At 37.1% G+C, this 21238-nt stretch overlaps 2 protein-coding genes across 3 annotated transcripts in view; both read right to left on the bottom strand.

The window, feature by feature from the left end:
- The window catches only part of dennd5a (DENN/MADD domain containing 5A), a 61993-nt gene extending 50817 nt beyond the window's left edge, over window positions 1-11176 (bottom strand). For both annotated transcript variants that reach the window (XM_055214115.2, XM_055214119.2), the window contains exon 1: window positions 10874-11176. In XM_055214115.2, coding sequence (XP_055070090.2) covers window positions 10874-10973 — 100 coding nt within the window. In that variant the 5' untranslated portion in view covers window positions 10974-11176. The remainder of the gene's footprint in view (window positions 1-10873) is intronic.
- A 2648-nt stretch (window positions 11177-13824) lies between these two features.
- tmem41b (transmembrane protein 41B) lies at window positions 13825-19830 on the bottom strand. Its single transcript, XM_073859417.1, has 7 exons — window positions 19534-19830; window positions 17347-17464; window positions 17117-17245; window positions 16683-16776; window positions 16464-16568; window positions 16247-16378; window positions 13825-15101 (listed from the first exon to the last, which is right to left on the bottom strand). Exons 1-7 carry the CDS (start codon window positions 19625-19627, stop codon window positions 14925-14927), a joined length of 849 nt encoding a protein of 282 aa, XP_073715518.1. The 5' UTR covers window positions 19628-19830; the 3' UTR covers window positions 13825-14924.
- Between the last annotated feature and the right edge of the window lie 1408 nt (window positions 19831-21238).

The raw sequence follows: 21238 nt of genomic DNA, 5'->3' as shown, positions 1-21238 counted from the left end.
TGTCACGTTAATAATGCATTATAAAAACATCAGAGCACAGGCAAGACATAAGTTCATTTTAAACAGGGATCAAACAGATGCTACACAAGGAAGTACAAAATTCTGGCTAATTTCCGCAATGACATAACGTAGAATGAAATGGTTAGGGCTGGAATGTTACAAAATGGCTAAAATGGAATATATCTTGCACACTACACAGAGCTTTCCAGAAATATATAAAATCGGAGATGACGCAGTCAGAGCATCTTCTCAAGTTATTATCTTCCTCAAAGCAAAAGCCAGCCTTAAAGTGATTTAACAAAGATGCACCAGGCATCCTTAACAACTTCCCTAAAACTCCTTTATCATGCATGCTAGATTAATGACTAACCAGGGGAGGAGTCTGAGGAGCTCAATGGGGCACTCTTTCATAGTGATGTCATTGAAAAAACAGCTTAAAAAGAGTGCATGGGAAACTTCTGGGGGAAAGTATTTAAATCTCTATGTGTGTGTGTAGATCTGTCGAACCCAGCTGCCTGTCCTCAGTGTACCAAGGGCCTAATGGTGCACCCAGGCTGCGAGCCAGCCAATCACACGGCTCTGCCAGTCGGGCCTTTCATGCATATGCTAATGAAGTCCTCATCCTGAGCTCGGTCATTGGGAATAAAAGAGGGTTTTGTCACAAACTTTGCCGCAATTAGGGAACAACCGCTGTTATGCAAAACAATAAGCCAGCGGATGAGAAAGTTAATTAAAAAAGCTTAATAATAATGTGGATGTAACGTGTGCCATGAAAATGTCTCTTTTTAGATGCTTCTTCATATGCAACACACCGGTTGATACTAAAAGACCTGACTAAACAAAAAGGTCATTTTAGTGGTAAAGGTGAAGGTATAGGGTTTGTTGCCAATGCTTTTCATCCCTAACACTGATACTGTATGATTATCTGTTCCAAAATGAGCAACGTTTTCATTTTTTGGTCCATAAGGTTAAAGGTTTTGCTTGGGTGTGCATGACCCTTATGTGAAGTTGACTGATCTTTATCTGTGCAGTTTCTTGTAACTCTACTGGGATTTTATGTTTACTGAAAACGTTTCAATTCATTCTCAGAAACAGGTACAAAAGCTGCCCCTGGGATGGTAACTTTCTAAAACGTACAAATTTGTACCCTACTGAAAAATCCAGATAAGACCAGCATAAGCTGGTAGCTGGTTTTATCTGGTTTAAGGTGGCAGTAGCTGGTTTAAGCTGGTCCTCAAAGCCTGTCAAAGCTGGTCAAGCAGGTGGGTCAGCTGGTCGTCCAGCCTGACCAGCTAAGTCCAGTTAGGACCAGCTTAAAAAGTAACCAGAAAACAGCTAGACCAGCTTAAAAAGTGACCAAAACAAAGCTAGACCAGCAATACCAGATAAACCAAGCTGGGAGACCAGCTAAAACCAGCTCACCAGCTTATGGTGGTCTTAGCTAGATTTTTCAGTACCCTACTGAAAAATACAGCTAAGACCAGCATACCAGTAAGCTGGTAACCGGTTTTATCTGGTTTAAGGTGGCAATAGCCAGTTTAAGATGGTCCTCCCAGCCTGTAAAAAAGCTGGTCAAGCAGGTGGGTCAGCTGGTTGTCCAGCCTGACCAGCTAAGTCCAGTTAGGACCAGTTTAAAAAGTGACTAGAAAACAGCTAGACCATCCTAAAAAGTGACCAAAACACAGCTTGCCACATCAACAAAACCAACTAAAACCAAGACCAGGTAAAACCAGCTCATGTTGGTCTTAGCTGGATTTTTCAGTACCCTACTGAAAAATCCATCTAAGACCAGCATAAGCTGGTAGCTGGTTTTATCTGGATTAAGGTGGCAGTATCTGGTCTAAGATGGTCCTCCCAGCCTGGCAAAGCTGGTGAAGCAGGTGGGTCACCTGGTCTTCCAGCCTGACCAGCTAAGTCCAGTTAGAACCAGCTTAAAAAGTGACCAGAAAACAGCTAGACCAGCTTAAAAAGTGACCAAAACACAGCTTGCTACACCAGCAAAACCAGCTAAAACCAAGCTGGAAGAGCAGCTAAAACCAGCTCACCAGCTTATGCTGGTCTTAGCTGGATATTTCAGTACCCTACTGAAAAATCCAGATAAGACCAGCATAAACTGGTAGCTGGTTTTATCTGGATTAAGGTGGCAGTAGCTGGTCTAAGATGGTCCTCCCAGCCTGGCAAAGCTGGTGAAGCAGGTGGGACATCTGGTCTTCCAGCCTGACCAGCTAAGTCCAGTTAGGAACAGCTTAAAAAGTGACCAGAAAACAGCTAGACCAGCTTAAAAAGTGACCAAAACACAGCTTGCTACACCAGCAAAACCAGCTAAAACCAAGCTGGAAGACCAGCTAAAACCAGCTCACCAGCTTATGCTGGTCTTAGCTGGATATTTCAGTACCCTACTGAAAAATCCATCTGAGACCAGCATAAACTGGAAGCTGGTTTTATCTGGAATAAGGTGGCAGTAGCTGGTCTAAACTGGTCCTCCCAGCCTGGCAAAGCTGGTCAAGCAGGTGGGTCAGCTGGTCTTCCAGCCTGATCTGCTAAGTCCAGTTAGGAACAGCTTAAAAAGTGACCAGAAAAGAGCATGCTACACCAGCAAAACCAGCTAAAACCAAGCAAGGGGATCAATTAAAACCAGCTCACCAGCTGTCCCAGTGACAGCTTTTGTACTTTTTTCCACGTATTTTTCACCAACATATGGCTAAAGGTTCAAGTATACTTCACTTTTTATATGTGTACACAAGGGTCAGTCAGTGTACAGTGCGTGTGAAGTACATTTTGATAGCACTGTACTCGCACCGCCAGATTTTTGTAACTGCGCATACTTTGTACACGTAGTTCGCCCAAGCGCATACCTGAAATATAAGAATAGTATGTAGCCCAGGCGATGTGTTGCATTTTGTCGCAATGTACATGCGTCGTCCTAATCTAAACCCTGTCTGGGAAATTCCCCCATAAAGTATTACAAGTATTTAACAAACATTGTTAAAGAAATCTGTCTGAACCCAAATAAGCCTTCACTGCTAAATGACTCAAGGGGTCTCAAGAAAAGAGGAACAAGAAGCAAATCTTATTTCACCAAATTCATTTAGTGAACTTTCAGTTCCCAAAACTGCCCAGAGGAAATAGGGGTACAGTAAAAAGCAATTTAAAATAAAGCTGACTGCCTACAACACTTTTTAAATGTCACAAAACCTTGCAAAAAATAGGTTTTAAATAAAGAACAGAGATCAGATCAGATCAGATATGTTCCTTATCTTAGCATTCCAGCACCAAAATGATATAAACATGCATAAACACTAAAAAGAATTGCAACACCACATATAAAGAACAAATGTGGTGGTTAACCGAAAAGTTAACCAAAGTTTCTTGTTTTCTTTTCACTTCTTGCTTTATTTTTTAATCTTTATTCTGTAACACTTTGTATTTGTTAACAATTAGTTAATGCATACGCTAACATGAACTAACAATGAACAAAACTTATAATGCATTTATTAATCTTAGTTTATGTTAATTTTAGTATTTACTAATACATTTTATAAAATCAAGCATTGTAATTAGTTAATGCACCATGAACTAACATGAATTTTTGAAATTTTGAAAAATGTGCAATATGTCTTCAGTGTAACCACTACATATACTTTCTTTGCATATAATGTATATTATATTATATTGTATTATGTCTTCTTTATTCTTTTCATATATTTTAGTTTTTGCTGCTGTAACACAGAAATTTCCCCATTGTGGGACGAATATCTTATCTTATCTGTATAACAACAATTTCTTTAATACATGCTGAAACCTATAGTGTTCTTTTTTATGTTAGTTAATACATTTGCTATTTACTAATACATATCCTTATTGTAAAGTGTTACTCTTTATTCTGCGTTATTTTATATAATGTATACATTACAGAAAGGCAAATATTAATGTCTGCAAGCCACAAACTGTGGTAACAGCACTGACTCAATAAGACATGTGAAAGTTTTATCAACAATCCAGAAACTCTCTCACGCCCCGGCCATACTTATTTTTGAGTCATTTCTTCCTACTCCATGCAGCAATCCGAAGTGTTTGTTTGTCTGCATCTGCCCCTGTGTAGGAGGGTTAAAGGGTTTGGTAAAAAAAATGTGAATCTTTCCAGATGAACTTGCGCTCTACAAATGCTGGGTTATTTTCAACGCTGGGTTGGGCAAAAAAGGATGAACCCATAACATTAACATACGCTGGGATGTTTTAACCCATTGTTGGGTCAAATATAAGTAGGGCTGCATAACAACTAATCGAAAATATTCGTTTGCAAAATAAAAGTTTTTGTTTACATCATATAACAGTCCCTCCAAAAAAAACGTGATTATGCGATCGCATGATTCAATGAATAATCAGCCAAAGTCTGCGTATTTATGCCGGGGGGGGGTCGCATTTTTTAAATATGCTGCACTTTCACCGCATAAATTGCAGATTTCTGCTTGCAAAATATGCAGGGCATGCATGATTTCATAATCCCCGCATTTTCATAGCAAAAAGTCTTATATCTTAGCAGAAAGTTGAAAATGTTGCATTTACTTCACACATGCGCAGCCATGTCCCCTCTTGTCGTGGGAATGTTAGGAAGTGATTACGCGACTTGAACATCAATGGAAAGCTGCAAAAGCTCCAAACAGTTTTTGCAAGTTCACACAGTTTTTGCAAGTTCCCGCAATTGTGGCAAGTTACCGCAATTTCATTGCATAAAAATTCATAAATATCCTGAATATATTTATAACTCTATTTAAGAAATATTTACATGTGTATAAACATTTTTAGATTTGTATATAATTTATATTACACTCTAAAAATGGCTGGGTTATTTTTGACCCATTATGGGTAAATATTGGACAGAACACATGCTGGGTTAAAAACGACCCCGTGCTGGGTTAAAAATGACCCAATGTTGGGTTGTTGTTATGCAACCATGGGGTATAATAACCCAGCAGTTGGGTTCAATTAACCCAGCATTGGGTCAATTTTTTACCCAGCACGTGTTCTGTCCAATATTTACCCATTATGGGTAAAAAATAACCCAGCCATTTTTAGAGTGTATATATAAATATATGAACACTTAATATATACACTTTTTTTCTTAAAATTATACATGTACTGTATGTCTGTGTACAATGATGCACAAAAACTGTGCAAACAATTAGTTGTTATGCAGCTCTAAATATAAGCATTTTCTGGGTTCATTTAACCCAATGGTTGGGTCACATTTTAAGCCAACGCTGAGTTTAAAATAACTCAGCATTTTTTAAGAATGTGGTTTCAGTGTGCAGTAAGTAAATATTATTATTTTTTAACACTTCCTTCTTTGGTAAACTACATCAAGCAACTGTCACTAAAATACACTACACATGTGTACAAAATCATTTCACCTTACACAAATATTTCTTCTACTTTTTCCTAATTTAAACACAAATTTAGGGAGAATAAAACATTAAATGTGACCCTGTCTGTTAAAGATGAACTTTTTGGGATGAACTGTACATGAAGGGGCAGTTTTCCGGACAGGGCATCTTATTAGGGCATTTTATTAGTGCAATTAAGTCATTTTTACAAACAAACCTTCCAAAAAACAATACTGGTGTTCATCTTGAAACAAAAAAGATGACACTGATATATGTTAAGGTACGTCGAGCAAGGTGTTTTTAAATGAAGGCAGCACAAATATGCAGTCTGGGACTAGGATAAGCCCTGTCCAGGAACCCCCCCAAATCATCCTACACCCTGTGTCATAGATTGAAATCAAACAATTATATTATAAAAAATATTTTTATGCTCCAAATCTTATAAATAGATGAGACTTCAACTTGGATTTCTTAAACAAGAAAAATGAAGTTTCTGCTTTTAAACATGCCCGAGAACTAAACTTGCTGAGCCACATTCAGCAATCTAATGGATGCCTTTCATTACTGCTAAAACAAGGCTCAACCATCAGCCCCAGCAGAAAAATTCAAGGAATGACAATGGCTCTCATTTTCCGCCCCTTTGCCAACAGATATGCTAAAGCTTTAGGAACGCACAGCATTCCCATCACCAGTGGGGGAAGCATGTATTGGAAAGTGTCATGGGGCTTAGAACAAAAAAAAGGGTCTGGCTTACACCTCATGCACCCACATCAGTGTATAGATCACAACCAACAGTTGTTTACCATGACCATGGCCCTACCATGTGTCTGTGAAGAGGCAGATGACAGTTTAACAACAGTGCGTAATTCTTCAGTCATGTGATACATCACATCCCTTCCAACATAAACAACAGACTTATAAGGATAGCGAAAGAAGCTTAAAGGCACTATATATAAATCACATGAGGAAATCAGATCTCGAAAATCAACAGATTGCTTGTTTGTACAAACACGTTTGCAGTGAGACATTCAAGACAGCTGACCGGTGCAAACAAAGCAGCTATGATGTTGTGAAATAACCCAGGTATAGCAAATAATCAGACCTCTAGAGACTGCAAACAGACCTTTTGCCCTCGCTGGATCACAACAGCACATACAAACATTTCAGAAAATCCCATACGACATAAGCACAAGTTAACATGTCCAAGAAGACACCAATCATTTTTCTGAGCGGGGTCCATGATGAACCAAAATCAAATCATGTCACGTTTATTATCTAGCTATGTGTGTGTGTATAGCAAAGTTTTACATGGGTTACCCAGCACAATACCACAAAAATAGTAATATATTGTCACTTGTAATGCCTGGTTAAGAGACTAGGGTTGTGCCAATAGACGATGATAGGGATCATCGACAGTCAGATGCATCGTTTGCATGCACGTGTCGATGTCTCATTTGGCTTATGGGGTGAGGGAAAACATTTTTAAGAAATCGATTTGTAAAAGTTAGTTTACAAAATAATAATGTGGCGTTATTGGAACCAAATGGTGGAAGTCAACTGCGGGAGCGGTGCGGCATGGTCCACATAAATGAAAAATGCCAAGCCGACCGATGATAGTGTATGGGCAATCTCACACTACACGTTTACATGCACAGTCTTACGCCGATTATGCTTAGTAAACTGATATCGTGTTGGTTCATGTAAACACTTAAAACGGTTATCTTTTTTGGGGAAAGCCCATAAACCGTGCAAACAAAAACCATTTGCCACAGATAGTTTTTGCTTATTATTCCGATTTTGCGTTGTATGTAAACATCTTAAGCTTTCTCTGAGTTTTGTTCATGTGCGCATGAAAAATAAACGTCACATGCGGAAGCAAGTGCTAAGTAAATAATGCAAAAATGTATTCACTTGACGGAAGCAATTGGCAGAGAAACTGCAAAAATAAAAGATTACATTTACAAAATATAGATTTTTTCATTGCGCTTAATCATTTGTGTCACCCTGGTTAGTAAAACTAAAAAGAAAACACTTGAAATTAGTAAGAAAAATAAATTATTGAGTGTATTAAAGAGACACGGGTGATGTGAATGCATCACAAAAAAAAACAGTTTCCTCCAAAACCCCTATGTTAGCAGTTTCAGTCCGCCACTAACTAGGCCAACAGATCAGAGGTTTTCTCAATCACATGTTTGTATAGCCTGACATTTTAAAAGGACAAAAACTTTGTGAGAAACACAAAAGCAATATTTGCCGTAGTGTCAGTAAATGTGATTGGCTTCTCCTTAAGAAAGGATTTTACCCTGAGACTCATTCTCTGTGACCCTTCCTTTGTCTATAAAGCACATTCAATCCATCAGGCTTGTCCTCTTTGGGCCATGTCATGGTGGACACCAGTTTTGTTCACCACAATATCAGTTTCACTGAAAACCAGCCAACTTCAACTGAAAACTCATTAATGCTCTCAACAGATATGAGTAATAATGCACATTCCCCAAGATTCAAATCTCAACGATAGCCACATAACAAAATACCCCCACCCAAATAAAAACACATGTGGAAATCTCTGGGAAATTCAGCAAACAAAACTGATTCACAGTGTTTGACCTTTTACACGTGATGTAAAACACCACAATACACAAAGTAGGATGATCATGAAATCAAATAAACTTCTCCAAAAAGATGCTTGAACATACAGGCAATATAACAGCTCTGACAGCAGTGCTAATCTTAACCAAACAAAAAAACTCAAGAGGAAGAAGCCCTAAACCACAGGAAACCTGTGCTCTCACTCAAAGTAGACTTCATGTGATGGTCCAAAAGCCAAACAATGCTGAATAAGTCACTGTTAAACTCCAAAATAACTTGGTTACATAAATGCATATTGGATTTTTAGCAGTGTTACGATCTTATATCCTTCATTATGCTAGAGATGAAGGAATTGATATGGAAGACGTGCTGGTCAAAACTAAGGGCGTGTTCACACTTGTAGTTTAGATCTTTGGTTCCTCTGGTCCAGACCCAAAATGATAAAAAATATTTCAGCAAACTGAACCTAAAGGCATAAGGATAAGGTCACAACCTGACTGGTCAGCTTTTATCATGTGTATTTTGCAACAGATTTTGCAGACCATCCAAAACAATCTGCTAAAATAAGGGGCTGTTTGCACTTGGTATTGGGATGTGTTTTCGTCGATCGGATCACAAGTGGACGAGAGAGACACATCACGTTTTCACCTGATATTTAAATCCGTCTCTTTTGTCCACTTTGACCACTTCTGTCCTGAATACTGTCAGGGGGTGGTCTGTCGAGACGGTGGGCGAGTCTCTCCGCTGTCATTCAAACGCGAACGGGAGTAATTATGAGTTTATATGGACGCAAACTAATATTATATCGGAGTCCGCTGCTTATTTAGCAAGTAAACATGCTATATGTTAGAGCTTTCTCTGAATTTTTTGCGCAATTTATGAAATAGGATCGCGCAACTTTCACACGCTTGCAAAATGAAACTGCGGAGATCAGCCGATTAGTTTTATCAATGAAAGGCTAAAATAGCGCTGTTCACCGTGTGTTCGCGCCAAAAGTCAGAAAAGACGTAAAACATTGTGTTCAGTACCTCAGATTAGATAAATGGGCGGAGAGAAGGTGGTCGCGTGTGGCTATTCGAACACATTTAACCACATGTGCACTACAAAAGCAATTAGATTGAAAAGGGTTTTGACTACCTCTGAATGTGGTTGAAAGTGGTCGAGCTTAAAACGTTTTGAACACAGTTTACACCTGGCATTAACGTCGTCCACTTGTGATCCGATCGACAAAAATGCATGTTAATGCCAAGTGTAAACAGCCTCTAAATGTGCTCATTGTATGCGTGTAGATATGAAAACTAGAGAAGAGTTAAAACAGCGTCAGGAATTCTTCCGGTTTATCCGCAAAGAAGACATAATAATTCCCATGTTTACAAAAATGTGTGATTTTTGGGGTCCCATATTGTTTTCACTTCCTGTTTATGGTTCGTTTAGATGTCTTTGGTCCTTGCTGCATTCACATTTCGATAAATCCGCACTAGAGCGCATTTGAAAGCCAAAACACACCTTTTCGGCTATCTCTTTTGACTTCTTTGGTGCGCACTGAAGGTTTGGGTGGCATTGTTCACACTTACTCAATTGTACCACACAAACCGATCAATCGCACCAGGGTTCGTTTTAATCGAACCTAGTGTGAACACACCCTAAGAATATGATTTGAATGATTGATTGCCTGTTAAACCTTGTTTACCTGCAGTACCTGAATATGTAAGATGATTGATCTGGTTATGAAGGTGAGAAAATATAGAAATACAGAAATACAAAGCGATGAATGAAGCATTTAAAGCAACACTAAAGAGTTTTTGCTCTTTGCTCCCCCTACAGGTTGGAAGCGGAATTGTCCATTACCACTGGCGTAAATCGTAAAAGCTGGCTCTGATTGGATTGTAGGTCTGCCGTAAACCAAGTTTTTGTAGTTTTCACTTGAACTACAGGACCGCGACCTGACGTTGGAAACTTCTTTAGTGCGGTTTTGGCCGATAGAGGGCTGCAAAGCGAATGTGAAAGTGCCGTTCACCCTGTTTCGAGTGGATGAACGACTGAAACTTTTTTGGAAACGTTATTTTAAGGTAAAAACATGCTTTAAAACATGGTGGTGATGGTTGATAAGCCAATATAACTCCAAATTATTCTCATTTATGTTGTATAGTGGTTTATATGGTTTTATTATGGATGATTTTAGCAATGCACTGATATATTGGCAGATTATAGCAATTTCCCCACTATCAGACACCAACAGCCGATGATAAGGGCAGATTATATCCTGGAAAGCAAAAGGGGTTGAAACGCATCAGAACTTATATGTGTGAATATTTTGAATTGGGTAACAAGACAACAGAGGATCTCTACACTTTTAGGATTAAAGAACATCATCATTTGAAACAAGGAGTATAAAAGCAAGACTATCGGTATCAGCACAGAAAATTTGTATCAGTGCATCTAGTTTATATTAATTATTTGCTTTGTATAAAGATTACAGAATATGGATGAAAAAGCCATTATGAAATTATATGTATGTGCTGTATCTTCTGCTGGAAATTTATTTTTTTAACTATTATATTATCAGTCTATATTTTCCACCCCTTTTAAAACTGGACAAAGTTTATAAGCAATATAAACATTACTAAAACATGCATTGTACCTAATTATATAATATAAAACCTTCATTATTAACTAAATCTCAACAACTCACTAGCCTATCGAATATAATGTGGGTCTTCCATATTGAAATACATTTTGAGATTTTCCCCCTTATAATTATAAAAATATTCACTATTTATCACAACATGTCCATTATTAATACACATAAGAAGAAATTAATTGGCAAATGCATAATAAAAACAAATGGTTAGTCGAAATATTTGTCCCGAAATCTTTATCCTTCAATGCTAGTATCTTACCGGACAGCTCGTCTGGTTCTAAGCCGCTCTCTGTATCCAGACCGCAGATCACGAAATAATCCGCGAAGCGACAGGAGCTGGAGCTGAACCCGGTGCTCATTTTGAGACGGCTTCGCTTGTGCTCTTCTCATCAAGGGTTTAGTGGAGCGCATAGTCCGGGCTCTCTGGATCATATCTCGCAGCCATTGCGGATGCAACGAAGGCTGAAGACCGTAGCGCCAATCGCATTGTGGTGGGCCTCCGCTACAGCTGTTCTAGGCTGCCTCCGTCCTCCACGGTTGACGGTGCGCATGCGCAGAAGCTCCGCTTTGAAGTGACGTTATTCGTCTTAACCCCGTCGTGGCGCGTGGGAACAGCAGTTGTTGCCAACTTTGCGAATTTGTCGCTAGATTTGGAGATTTTTAATAAAGCGTTTGCACATAGTTTTAATGGTCACTACTCGTTAGTACTCATTGCGATGTCTGAGAACAAAAACAGAAAACATTAAACGAGATTTTAAGAGCGTTTGCCTTTCATTTGTATTCACTTTTATCATGTATTTGTTTGTTTGTTCGTTCGTTCGTTGTTTGTTTTACAATGCCACAGGAATAAGAGGTTGTACACTATTAGCTGCTGGAAAAAATATGCATAAATTGATTTTAAAGCAATGTGTGTTTTAATGGTTTGCAGTGATTTATTTTTTATTTTTTTAAATATCAGTTTTTAAATGTAAAAAATGTATACGATGTACTTTTACGTATACGATATTTTCATCATAAAATAAATAACTATAGTATGTTGTTCTTTACAAATTATCGACGCGATGGCGTCACGAATATGCTAATTGGCACACGACTTAAGCTTCTTTGAGAGATGGTTTGCTTATATTTTTAAAGCGTTCCCGGGAGGAAGAGGAACAGAACTTTCTCGACTAAACGAGCAAGAACAGCACCGTTACATCATCGGATTAAACTGATACATCGAATGCATATTGGCTGGAACAGATCATCAACAGGTATGAAATTATCTAGCTCAACCGGTAGGGTATAGGAACGCAGTGGTTATGTGTTCTTCTGGTTCTGTCCCAGAAAACACTAATAAAAAGTAAATAATGTAAGGATAAAAGTGTCAGATGCATAAATATAAAAGCCTTGTCACGCATGAAATCAGCAGCAAAGAACATCGTTTAAACTATGTGTCATAATAAAACTTAATAATAACTCGATACAAGTTACGTGCTGATGCACTCTAGTGGCGTAGTAAAGAATAGCATGAAAATATGATAAGGTAAAGGTCACTCTTTTGACATTTTAATTGTATTAAATAACAAAATGTGGAAATGTGTAAAAAAAAAAAAGAAGAAGATTCTGATTTATAACTAAGTATACTTGCAGAGACAATTTTTCAAAATAAACATATTCTGTGATAATATGTAAATGAAGTATTGCTTTAAAAGAGACATTTTAGGGGGGTTAAGTGTTCTTTAGGAACATGTCCTGACCAAGAAAATTCCTGTGCCTAGATGATCTGGTACTCAGTGGTCCGAAACCAAAAACAAAGATTGCACTTGTTTAGCAAAGCAGACTTGGGACATTGAAAAGTTAGTTTTAACTTAGTAAATCTAGTAAATCTCCATAATTAAAGGTCTGCTTGCCTGCGCTGATAAGTTAATTGACAAATGACACCATATATGAACCCATCATTATGTTAAACTTTAAAGAGATTGTTTTGTAATATTTTACATAATTATTGGAGGGTAACTAATAAATAAATTAAAATGGGTTTAAAATCAGTTTTATGAATGTTTTGCTCATAAATTTGTGATTTTAGTGAGCCCAATAAAAAGATATTTGCAATAAAGATAAAATCAGAATTACTTGTAAACTAAACATTTCCCCTTCAGTCATTTTGTAAAGAGCCCAATTGCAAAAGTGTGTAGGTATATAAAACATGCATAGAGATTTGATTTACTTGAAATTAGGGCTGTCACAATTATGAAATTTGGCTGATGGTTAATTGTGTAATAAATTGTGATGCTTATGACGATTAATTGTCTGTTTTATTGCTTTGACATTTAATTCTCATAATTTTTTTTGTTTGTTCATGAAATTATTTTCACACATTGTTGTAAATATTTAAATGAAATCTTTTGCAGGGTTTACCTGGCAGTAAATATGAATACACATAACACATATTTAAAAGTAATTACTTAATATATCTTTCAAAAACTTAAAATTTTCCATAAGAAATAAACACAATAAAGTGTCTGAAAAATAACTGAAGATAAAAATGCAATCAAAATAAACTATACCAGAACAGGCCTTAAATAGTAGTAGCCAACCCTGCTAAGATCATATTAGTACTGGACCACATGCCTGTAGTGGCTGAAATGTTTTTTTTTCTGCAGCTCCCCTTGTGTTTTTAGAGAGATGTGCAATCATTGCGGTGATCTGAAATCATCACGATGAGGTCAAACAATCGCGATGAGACGATTATTTAATCATTGTGACAGCCCTACTTGAAATCCAGTGAATTCAGAAAAGGCAAATGTTATACATGTTTAGTCATTCAATAATAAATATTTTATTATTACATTTCTCAAGTTGCACAGATATCAATGAATAGCTTTTAAAAATGATGAACAATGACAATAGTTTTTTAATTAAATGTTATGTAATACTGCAATCAATCATTTTAAATTATGGATCAGATACATCTCTGTACAAAAAAAGTAACAAAAAAAGTTATAAGTACAACTCAACTATTTTAAAGGGAGTCAGAGAGATTATATTAACTAATCATTATAAGCAATACAATTTGCTGAGACCTGAAACAGAAAAATAACCATGTCCCATGCCCAATTTCCTATTACAGCTGTTGGGAATATGATTAACTGAATGTCGACTGTGACACAATAAAAACAGTTGATATAAATTAAACCAATATGTGAAAATAAATTGAATGAGGTGTGAACCAAGAAGCCTTATAGACTTAGGAAATGCACACAAAAAATAGTCTCTTAGCAATAAGACAAATGTAAGACTGATGATAATTTTAAGACTGGTTTGCATCGATTAAACAGACATATCCCATTTACAATCCTTCACAGTAGTTTGGCGTGACTAGGTCCAGGAAAATAACCTAAACCGATCGACAATATCAACCAGGTGTACACATTGCATTGCGGCGTAATGCTCATGAATTAATACTTCCCTGTGTTATGTGGCTAAAATGAAAATAATGAAACATTATATCCAGTGTGAGTTTACATTATAACTCAAACTATAAACTATTTCACTGAAAGAAAACTATTTGGCATATGGACCATTTCTAAAGGATGTGCTTTTTTATTTTAGACCACTGAAGTTTGCTGTAAATGTCAGGCAAAGTGTATAAAACGCTACAATGGTCATGAAATGAGGCTATGCATTGAATTTCTAGTACTTAAAATAAGGCAGAGCAAATCTAAACGAATGCAATCTATAGTCTTAATCTGTAATACTATTGTGGTATCGCCCAAATGTATCAAATGTTTACAGTAAAAATTACCTCTTGTACCATTAAGAGAGAAGCACTATTACCTTATCCGCAGTTTTATTTTTAGTTTAATCTTAAAATTATGATCCATTAAAAAAAATCTAACCCTCACCAAGTTTCTGATTCAGGTAATATCCTATTATCATCATACATACTGGAATATTAAAGAGGATCAAATGGCACTTTCCATTTAAATTCGGTAACTGCAGAAGAAAGAAAAAATATTTCCAGTGTATCTTACAACTCCACTCCTAGAATTGTTTAAAATAGCATTGCTGTTTTTGGAAAAATATTGGAAAACACATTCCAAGAAATCGAGACAAATATATTGCTTGACCATAGTGAGTTAGTGTTGACGGTATGTTTATCCCTTAAAAGTATTGGAGGAACGACAGAGAGCCAGTCTGTCACTCACAATCCTTGAATGCCATCGTATGAAACACGAGGGCCTTTTGTACATGCATAAAAAACACAAAAAGAGATGTTTAGATGACAAGTATAGTTCCTGAGCTGAATCAAGGAGTGCTGAAGAAGTCTACTCAAGCTTCTGCTGGAGTTTTTTCCGAAAACAGACGGGCAGGATGGAGACGACAGCCAAAGCCACCAACACGAGGACTGAGTTCCAGGACACTGCCTCTCCGGCTGTGGTCAGTTTGTACAGCGTCGTCCCTGCATTTATTGCCACAAACGATGGAGGTGCCACTCCAAGAAATAGAGAACAGTATATTCATGAAACACCTTGACTTGATACCTTCATATGATCATGATTTAAAGAAATAGTTTACACAAAGATAACCATTATCTCATAATTTATAACATTTGAGGCTAAAGATTAGGAACATTAGTTTGATTTCACTCATTGATTTTAATTTTTGACATGGCTACTTAGTCAATATTATGATCTCTAAAAGCCAATGTTGACATTTGAAATCACCTAAACAAACACGCCCCTACCCCAATAGAATCTGGACCTTCTTTTGATAGACCCGCCCCACACATACACAACCCAGGCAACGATGTAGTTTAGTAGACAAGCCCCTTACTGCTGATTGGCTACAAGTTTTTTTTTTTGCTACTCTGCCTGACTCCCTTTTCCAAAGTGTTTTTCAAAAATAATGCACCCCGCCTTTAAAGTTGCCATGAAAATTCCGGTCATATGGTATGGCAGGTGGGCGGTCCGGGAGAAAAATCGCTGCGATTAGCAACACGATCCAACTTCAAATTATTCAATCAGATCTCAAAGGACAAATTCAAATCCAGCCCTGCCTTATTTTATTTCAGAAGCCGGTTTCACTCGGATATAAATCAGTACGTGGAAAAAACCAATCGCTACTTCCGTTTCATGGCAATTTTAAAGGTCCAGTGTGTAGATTTTAGCGGCATCTAGCGGTGAGACTGTGAATTGCAACCAACGGCTCAGTGCACAGCTCACCCCTCCCTTTCGAAACGCATAGTGAAGCTACGGTAGACGCAACAGGACAAACATGTCAAAATAGTGGCAAAACGTTTTGTAGAGCAGTTTATCCATTTACAGCTACTGTAGAAACATGGCGGCACAAAATGGCGACTTCTATGTAAAGGGAGCCGTGCTGTATATAGATAAAAACTGCTCATTCTAAGGTAAAAAAAAAAGAAAAACACTAAGGGTCCATATGCAAAGTCTTTATACACCACTGATAATATAGTCATGCATATTATATTGCATTTCTGTCAATAGATCCTTTTAAAATGTACACATTGCACCTTTAAATATATCTAAATATATATATTTTTTAAAATTTGTTTCAACACTACACAATCATCTAAGCATGACACATGATTAAATAATTTTGATCACTAATTAATCTTACCAAGAAAGGTGCCCAGGAAGAAGACACCCAAAGGCACATTAATGACCGGTGAGGTGATGTTGATGAACCAGTTTGGAAGGAAAGGAGTTATTCTCAAGAAAAGCATGTAGTTAATAAGGTGCTCTCTGTGATGGTCTACCTAAAACGACAGAAAACAACAACTCAGAATCTGGTGCGTTCAATGTACATTGTAAATAAATAATATAAAATAAATAAGATTATACCTGCTGTGACCACTTCTGAGCCCTCTCTGTAAGGTACTTATAGACCAAAGGCCTCCCAACTAAATATGACAGCATATAGCAAAAGGACGCTCCAAGACCTGAACACTAGAAAGCATGATATACAAATATTACAACAAGATATCATCTGCAAATGTTTATACACCCAGCCACGGTGACCGGCACTTTTCAAATTAATTTGCATACAAACAAAGAGCTTACCAGACAGACCAGGAAGAGGGCTAGAGGAAAAGGGTACAGATAACCAGAAAGTATACTGAGGAATATGGAGCCTGGGATGGCAAAAGTCTGAAGACTAAACAAAGGTTAGTTAAGGCTTAAAGACCACAATGAATGAAATTGAAGCATGTACTAGAGTTAGACAAATGCTCTGGACCCATTTTATACGTTCATCAAATACCCTCGCTTAAAATCTGCTTAATCCCAGTTTCGGGCCATTCAGAAATAGAAGTTTGTTGGCAAAAACCATTAAATTAAAAAATGTAATTGACAAGAAATGTTTCATATAGCTTCTCCTTTGACCCAGTTATAATATATATACACTATAAAAAACATACATATACAGCACTCCATGCAAATTATATTTTCTTATCTAATGCAGAAGTGTAAAGATTCGGTTGTGACTCAAAGGATACAAGATGTATGTAGCAAAGTACGCCAACAGTACTTGAGTATAATAAGTGTCTTTGTATTTGTACAATACTGTCCCCAATGCTTTTGCATCATCCATGTCTTTAGGAATTTTGATCTTTTCCTTCTCATCTCTGCCAGACAAGGAAAAATATCATAACCTTTTCTAGATCACTACAAATACATAAACAGTACAGCGAAATAAAGTCTGAAACAGACAAGAAAGAATACTCACTCATTTAGTTCTGGGAAATTATTGAACACCAGATACATGACACAAGCAGAACAGGCAAAGATGGTGATGAGGATGAGGATTGACATGCGGGCGGAGGCTCCTCCAGAGGATTTGGCTCCTTGGAGAGTGATAAAAAAAACAATTACGAGTAACATGCCATTTATATCGTCTGTGCAATGCATTGCATACATTTGCATCATTTGTTAACAATCCTAGGGGACTATACTGTGGGCTTAAGCACTTCTGGGAATAAGAAAAAACACTCTTGGTTGCGCAACATTGTCTTAAAGGTGCAGTGCGTAATTTCATCTGTGTAATCAAACAAAGTTTGCCAAAATAAGTAGATATTAGATTTTCTTTAAGAAATTGTGCTAACGTAGCACACATTTTTGAGCGATTGCCAAAAAAGGGCTATACGGTCGTATAAGTTTGGTTGTTCTTTATGGCAAGTCAAAAGAACTAAGTATTTATGGCTTTCTTATTCCTATTTCATTTTGAGCCTGAAGATAACATGTTTGAACTGTAAGACTGTTAGACTGTAAAAAAAGATGGACAACGCAACCCTGCTTCCTTTCATTGTAATGAACTGAACGTAAAATGTCCGACGATGGGCGCTGCCATTTTACGCAAAAATATCAGTTTGCAGCCAGGGCATGCGCAGAAGGAATCGTCTGGAGAGCCAGGAGGTGGAGCCGCGGTATCAAACTTCCACCCAAACGCTTGTGCGCCCCTTGAACGTTCAGCTCAGAGAAGCTGTCAATCACAAATGTCAATCATAACGACACGCCTATAGCATCAAATTACTAGCTAAAATGAAACTTATCATGAACATTTATTAACCTGATAACAACAACTACCTTAAAGAAACCATCTTTCGGAAATTTTATTGAAAATGTCATTTATTTTTTTATTTTGACCAGCGTCCCGTCCCGTTCATTTGAATGGAGAGGGCGGGGTTTATGTAGCCAGCAACCAGGGGGCGATCAAAATGCGAGTCCCTTCACTTTTCAAGATGTATGAGACACAACAGGTTTGAACATATACATTTACGTTAGAAATATAATTTTTTTTTAAATGCGAAATAAAAGGTTGCAGCTTACAAGACCAGTCACCCACCAAATGAACAGCGATCGATTGCAAATAAAGTTTTGATATTCTTCAGGGAATCGACCTTTGAATTACATACTTTTTTACTATTTTTTACACATTAAAGTGAAATAGGTTAAAGAACCCTTGAAATGAGCAGATTTGTTTGATTATCACAACAAAAAAAAAAATAGGGTGGGGCATACTATGGTAAGTGGCTCCTCCTCTCCTAAACTAGCCAATAGCATTTAGTTTATCTCACAACCATGAGAAGCTGTCGTACAGAATGATGTCACAAAAATTACTGATCTGTTGGCAGAGATACTGTTAATTTTGAATGCTTGTCTTCTAAAATGCCAATGTTGTCAATGTTTTGAAGCACATATGTTTATGAATATTCTTAGGGCTAACATAAATAAATAATAATACCAAAGCCAAAAAGTTGATTTCAGGGGGACTTTAATTTGTTTTATGACGTCGCCAATTGAGTCACTTTATGGTAACTTACTACCAGTCATTTACTGATAATAAAGTGATGAAAACAGATATGAGCACTAATATGACCCTCATTTGCAACAAAAGCTTTGCCAGAAATGTACACCGACACAAAGGTGATTGTGACATCTCACATGAGTGACATAAGCATTCTTTCCACATTTATCTTACATCGTCATCCATCCATCCTAAAATTACAGGGATATAAATTTGTGGCAATATCACTCGGTCAGCCCTACCCAAACTACAAATTGTCTGTATCTGACTATGACAGTCTTTTTAACGAACTGCTAGTATTCCTGTAGCCTTGTTATACACACACACACGAACATTTAAGGAGTTAACATTTGACACAGTTTGTCTATCAAATCTTTAATCGCCCAGGTGAAGACAGAATTAACGGGTTGGATTGGATTTATTAGTCCTCGACTTTAAAGCTCTAGCCATCACTTTTAATAGTTACGTTAGTTATTCCGACCGACAATATCTCTCAGACAGGATTATTTATCAAATATTTAAACGAATAGACGGAGAAGGTTGATCTAATAAACGTGTGAGCTTCATTACACTCATTATACGAGATCAGGACATAAAACTCTGAATTACCTTCAATCGTTTGACTTTCTTTTAAGGGCCTCGGTTTCTCCGCAAGTAGATGACTGTTTTCCGTCTCGCGGTTTCCGCTTCTCTTCTTGGTCATGGTGATGTGATTCAGTAAAACAAATAAATGAAAAGAGACTTCAGATGTTGTCTGAGATCCTGTCGCCGGTTAAAAGCTCAACGCAAAATTCCAGACGGCTTTCTCCTCTTCCTACCGTCAAGACAGAATCAGGATACCGGTGACCTGTGAGTGTTTACTTCTTCTTCTGTGGTGTTCAGTGCAGATGGGGGACAATTGGTTAAGATCCTTACCGCCATCTAGAGGAAGCAGGACCTAAACTCAAGTCCGCGCAGTTCCATTACCCTTTAATTGCGCACATTTGGAAACGCAGCTACTGTTCGAAAATTGTCAAAAAGTTATCCCAAGCTGTCACTGGGGCAGTACTCTCTAGAAATATATTAAAATGTACCAGTTAAGTACAGATTTGTATTTTTGTATACATTTGGTAGCTTTTTTAAAAGTACCTCCCCATTGACAACTAGGGACTATTTCTTTAGACAGTGTACAGTAAGGCCAAAAGTGATATCAGGGAGGGATTTTTTCACTATATTTGTTATAATTATCCTACAGGTTTGGTTTGAGTAAAGCATCATAATATGAGGAGCAAGGTACAAAATTTAGAAATCACTAAATTTATTTAAACTTAATTTAGGTATTTATTTACAAAAGTATAGGGTAAAAAGGCGTACTACATCATATTAGGGGAAAAGGGGGGTTTAAAGGTACGGTCACAGGGATGGTACCCTTTAAAAATTTGTACCATATGTAATATGTACCATTTAGGTGCTGATATGTACCTTTAAGGGTCTAATATATCCGCCCTATAGAAAGATGTACTTTTTGATAAGGTTCCACCTTTATGATAGCTTTTCTAAGAATGAAAAATGCACAGAAAAGGCTCACAATAAGGATATTTTGCAGTTTTTTACATTTCAGATGTCATTCTGGACCTTGACTCAATAAGCTTTGCGGAAATGTTGTGTAATTTGTTTGCTATATGGCCTCATTAAAGGGGACATTTCACAAGACATTTTAAGGATGTAAAATAAATCTTTGGTGTCCCAAGAGAGTACATTTGTGAAGTTTTGGCTCAAAATACCATATAGATAATTTATTATAGCATGTTAAAATTGCCACTTTGTGGATGTGAGCAAAAATGTGCCCTTTTGGGGTGTGTCCTTTAAAGTTGATCTCTGCACTGAATGGCAGTGCCGTGGTTGGATAGCGGCGGTATTATCCCCTTCTGACATCACAAGGAAAGCCAAATTACAATTACGTATTTTTTCACATGCTTGCAGAGAATGGTTTACCAAAACTAAGTTACTGGGTTGTTTTTTTTCACATTTTCAAGGTTGATACAAGCAATGGGGACCCAATTATAGCACTAAAAAGTCAGATTTTTTATTATATGTCCCCTTTATATTCTTCCTAAAGCGGTGGGCTTCAGTTTACATTTCAAACAAAACTAATGCAACATAAAAAATTAACTTACCACATTTTTAATACATGTTTAATAATATTGAATAAAGGAGAAAGGTCCTAGGTCAGACATTAATGTATATATCTTATAAAATATTTGAATTTGATTCATCTCCAAGGTATGTGTATTTGTTACATTATGATACTCAATTAAGAACATTTATTTTATTA

Source organism: Misgurnus anguillicaudatus, chromosome 21 (genome assembly GCF_027580225.2).
Source record: "Misgurnus anguillicaudatus chromosome 21, ASM2758022v2, whole genome shotgun sequence".
NCBI classification, from domain to species: domain Eukaryota; kingdom Metazoa; phylum Chordata; class Actinopteri; order Cypriniformes; family Cobitidae; genus Misgurnus; species Misgurnus anguillicaudatus.
Note: the sequence above shows the minus strand (reverse complement) of the source record. Positions and strands in the feature narration are given on the sequence as shown.

What these genes read in the sequence shown, in the direction of transcription:
- tmem41b (XM_073859417.1), bottom strand. Translation starts at nt 19,627, where the DNA reads ATGACCAAGAAGAGAAGCGGAAACCGCGAGACGGAAAACAGTCATCTA. An exon ending in CTCAGAAGTGGTCACAGCAG is followed by an intron (nt 16,379 to 16,463) that starts GTATAATCTTAT and finishes CTGTCGTTTTAG; the next exon opens with GTAGACCATCACAGAGAGCA. An exon ending in GTGTCTTCTTCCTGGGCACC is followed by an intron (nt 15,102 to 16,246) that starts TTTCTTGGTAAG and finishes TACTGTTCTCTA; the next exon opens with TTTCTTGGAGTGGCACCTCC.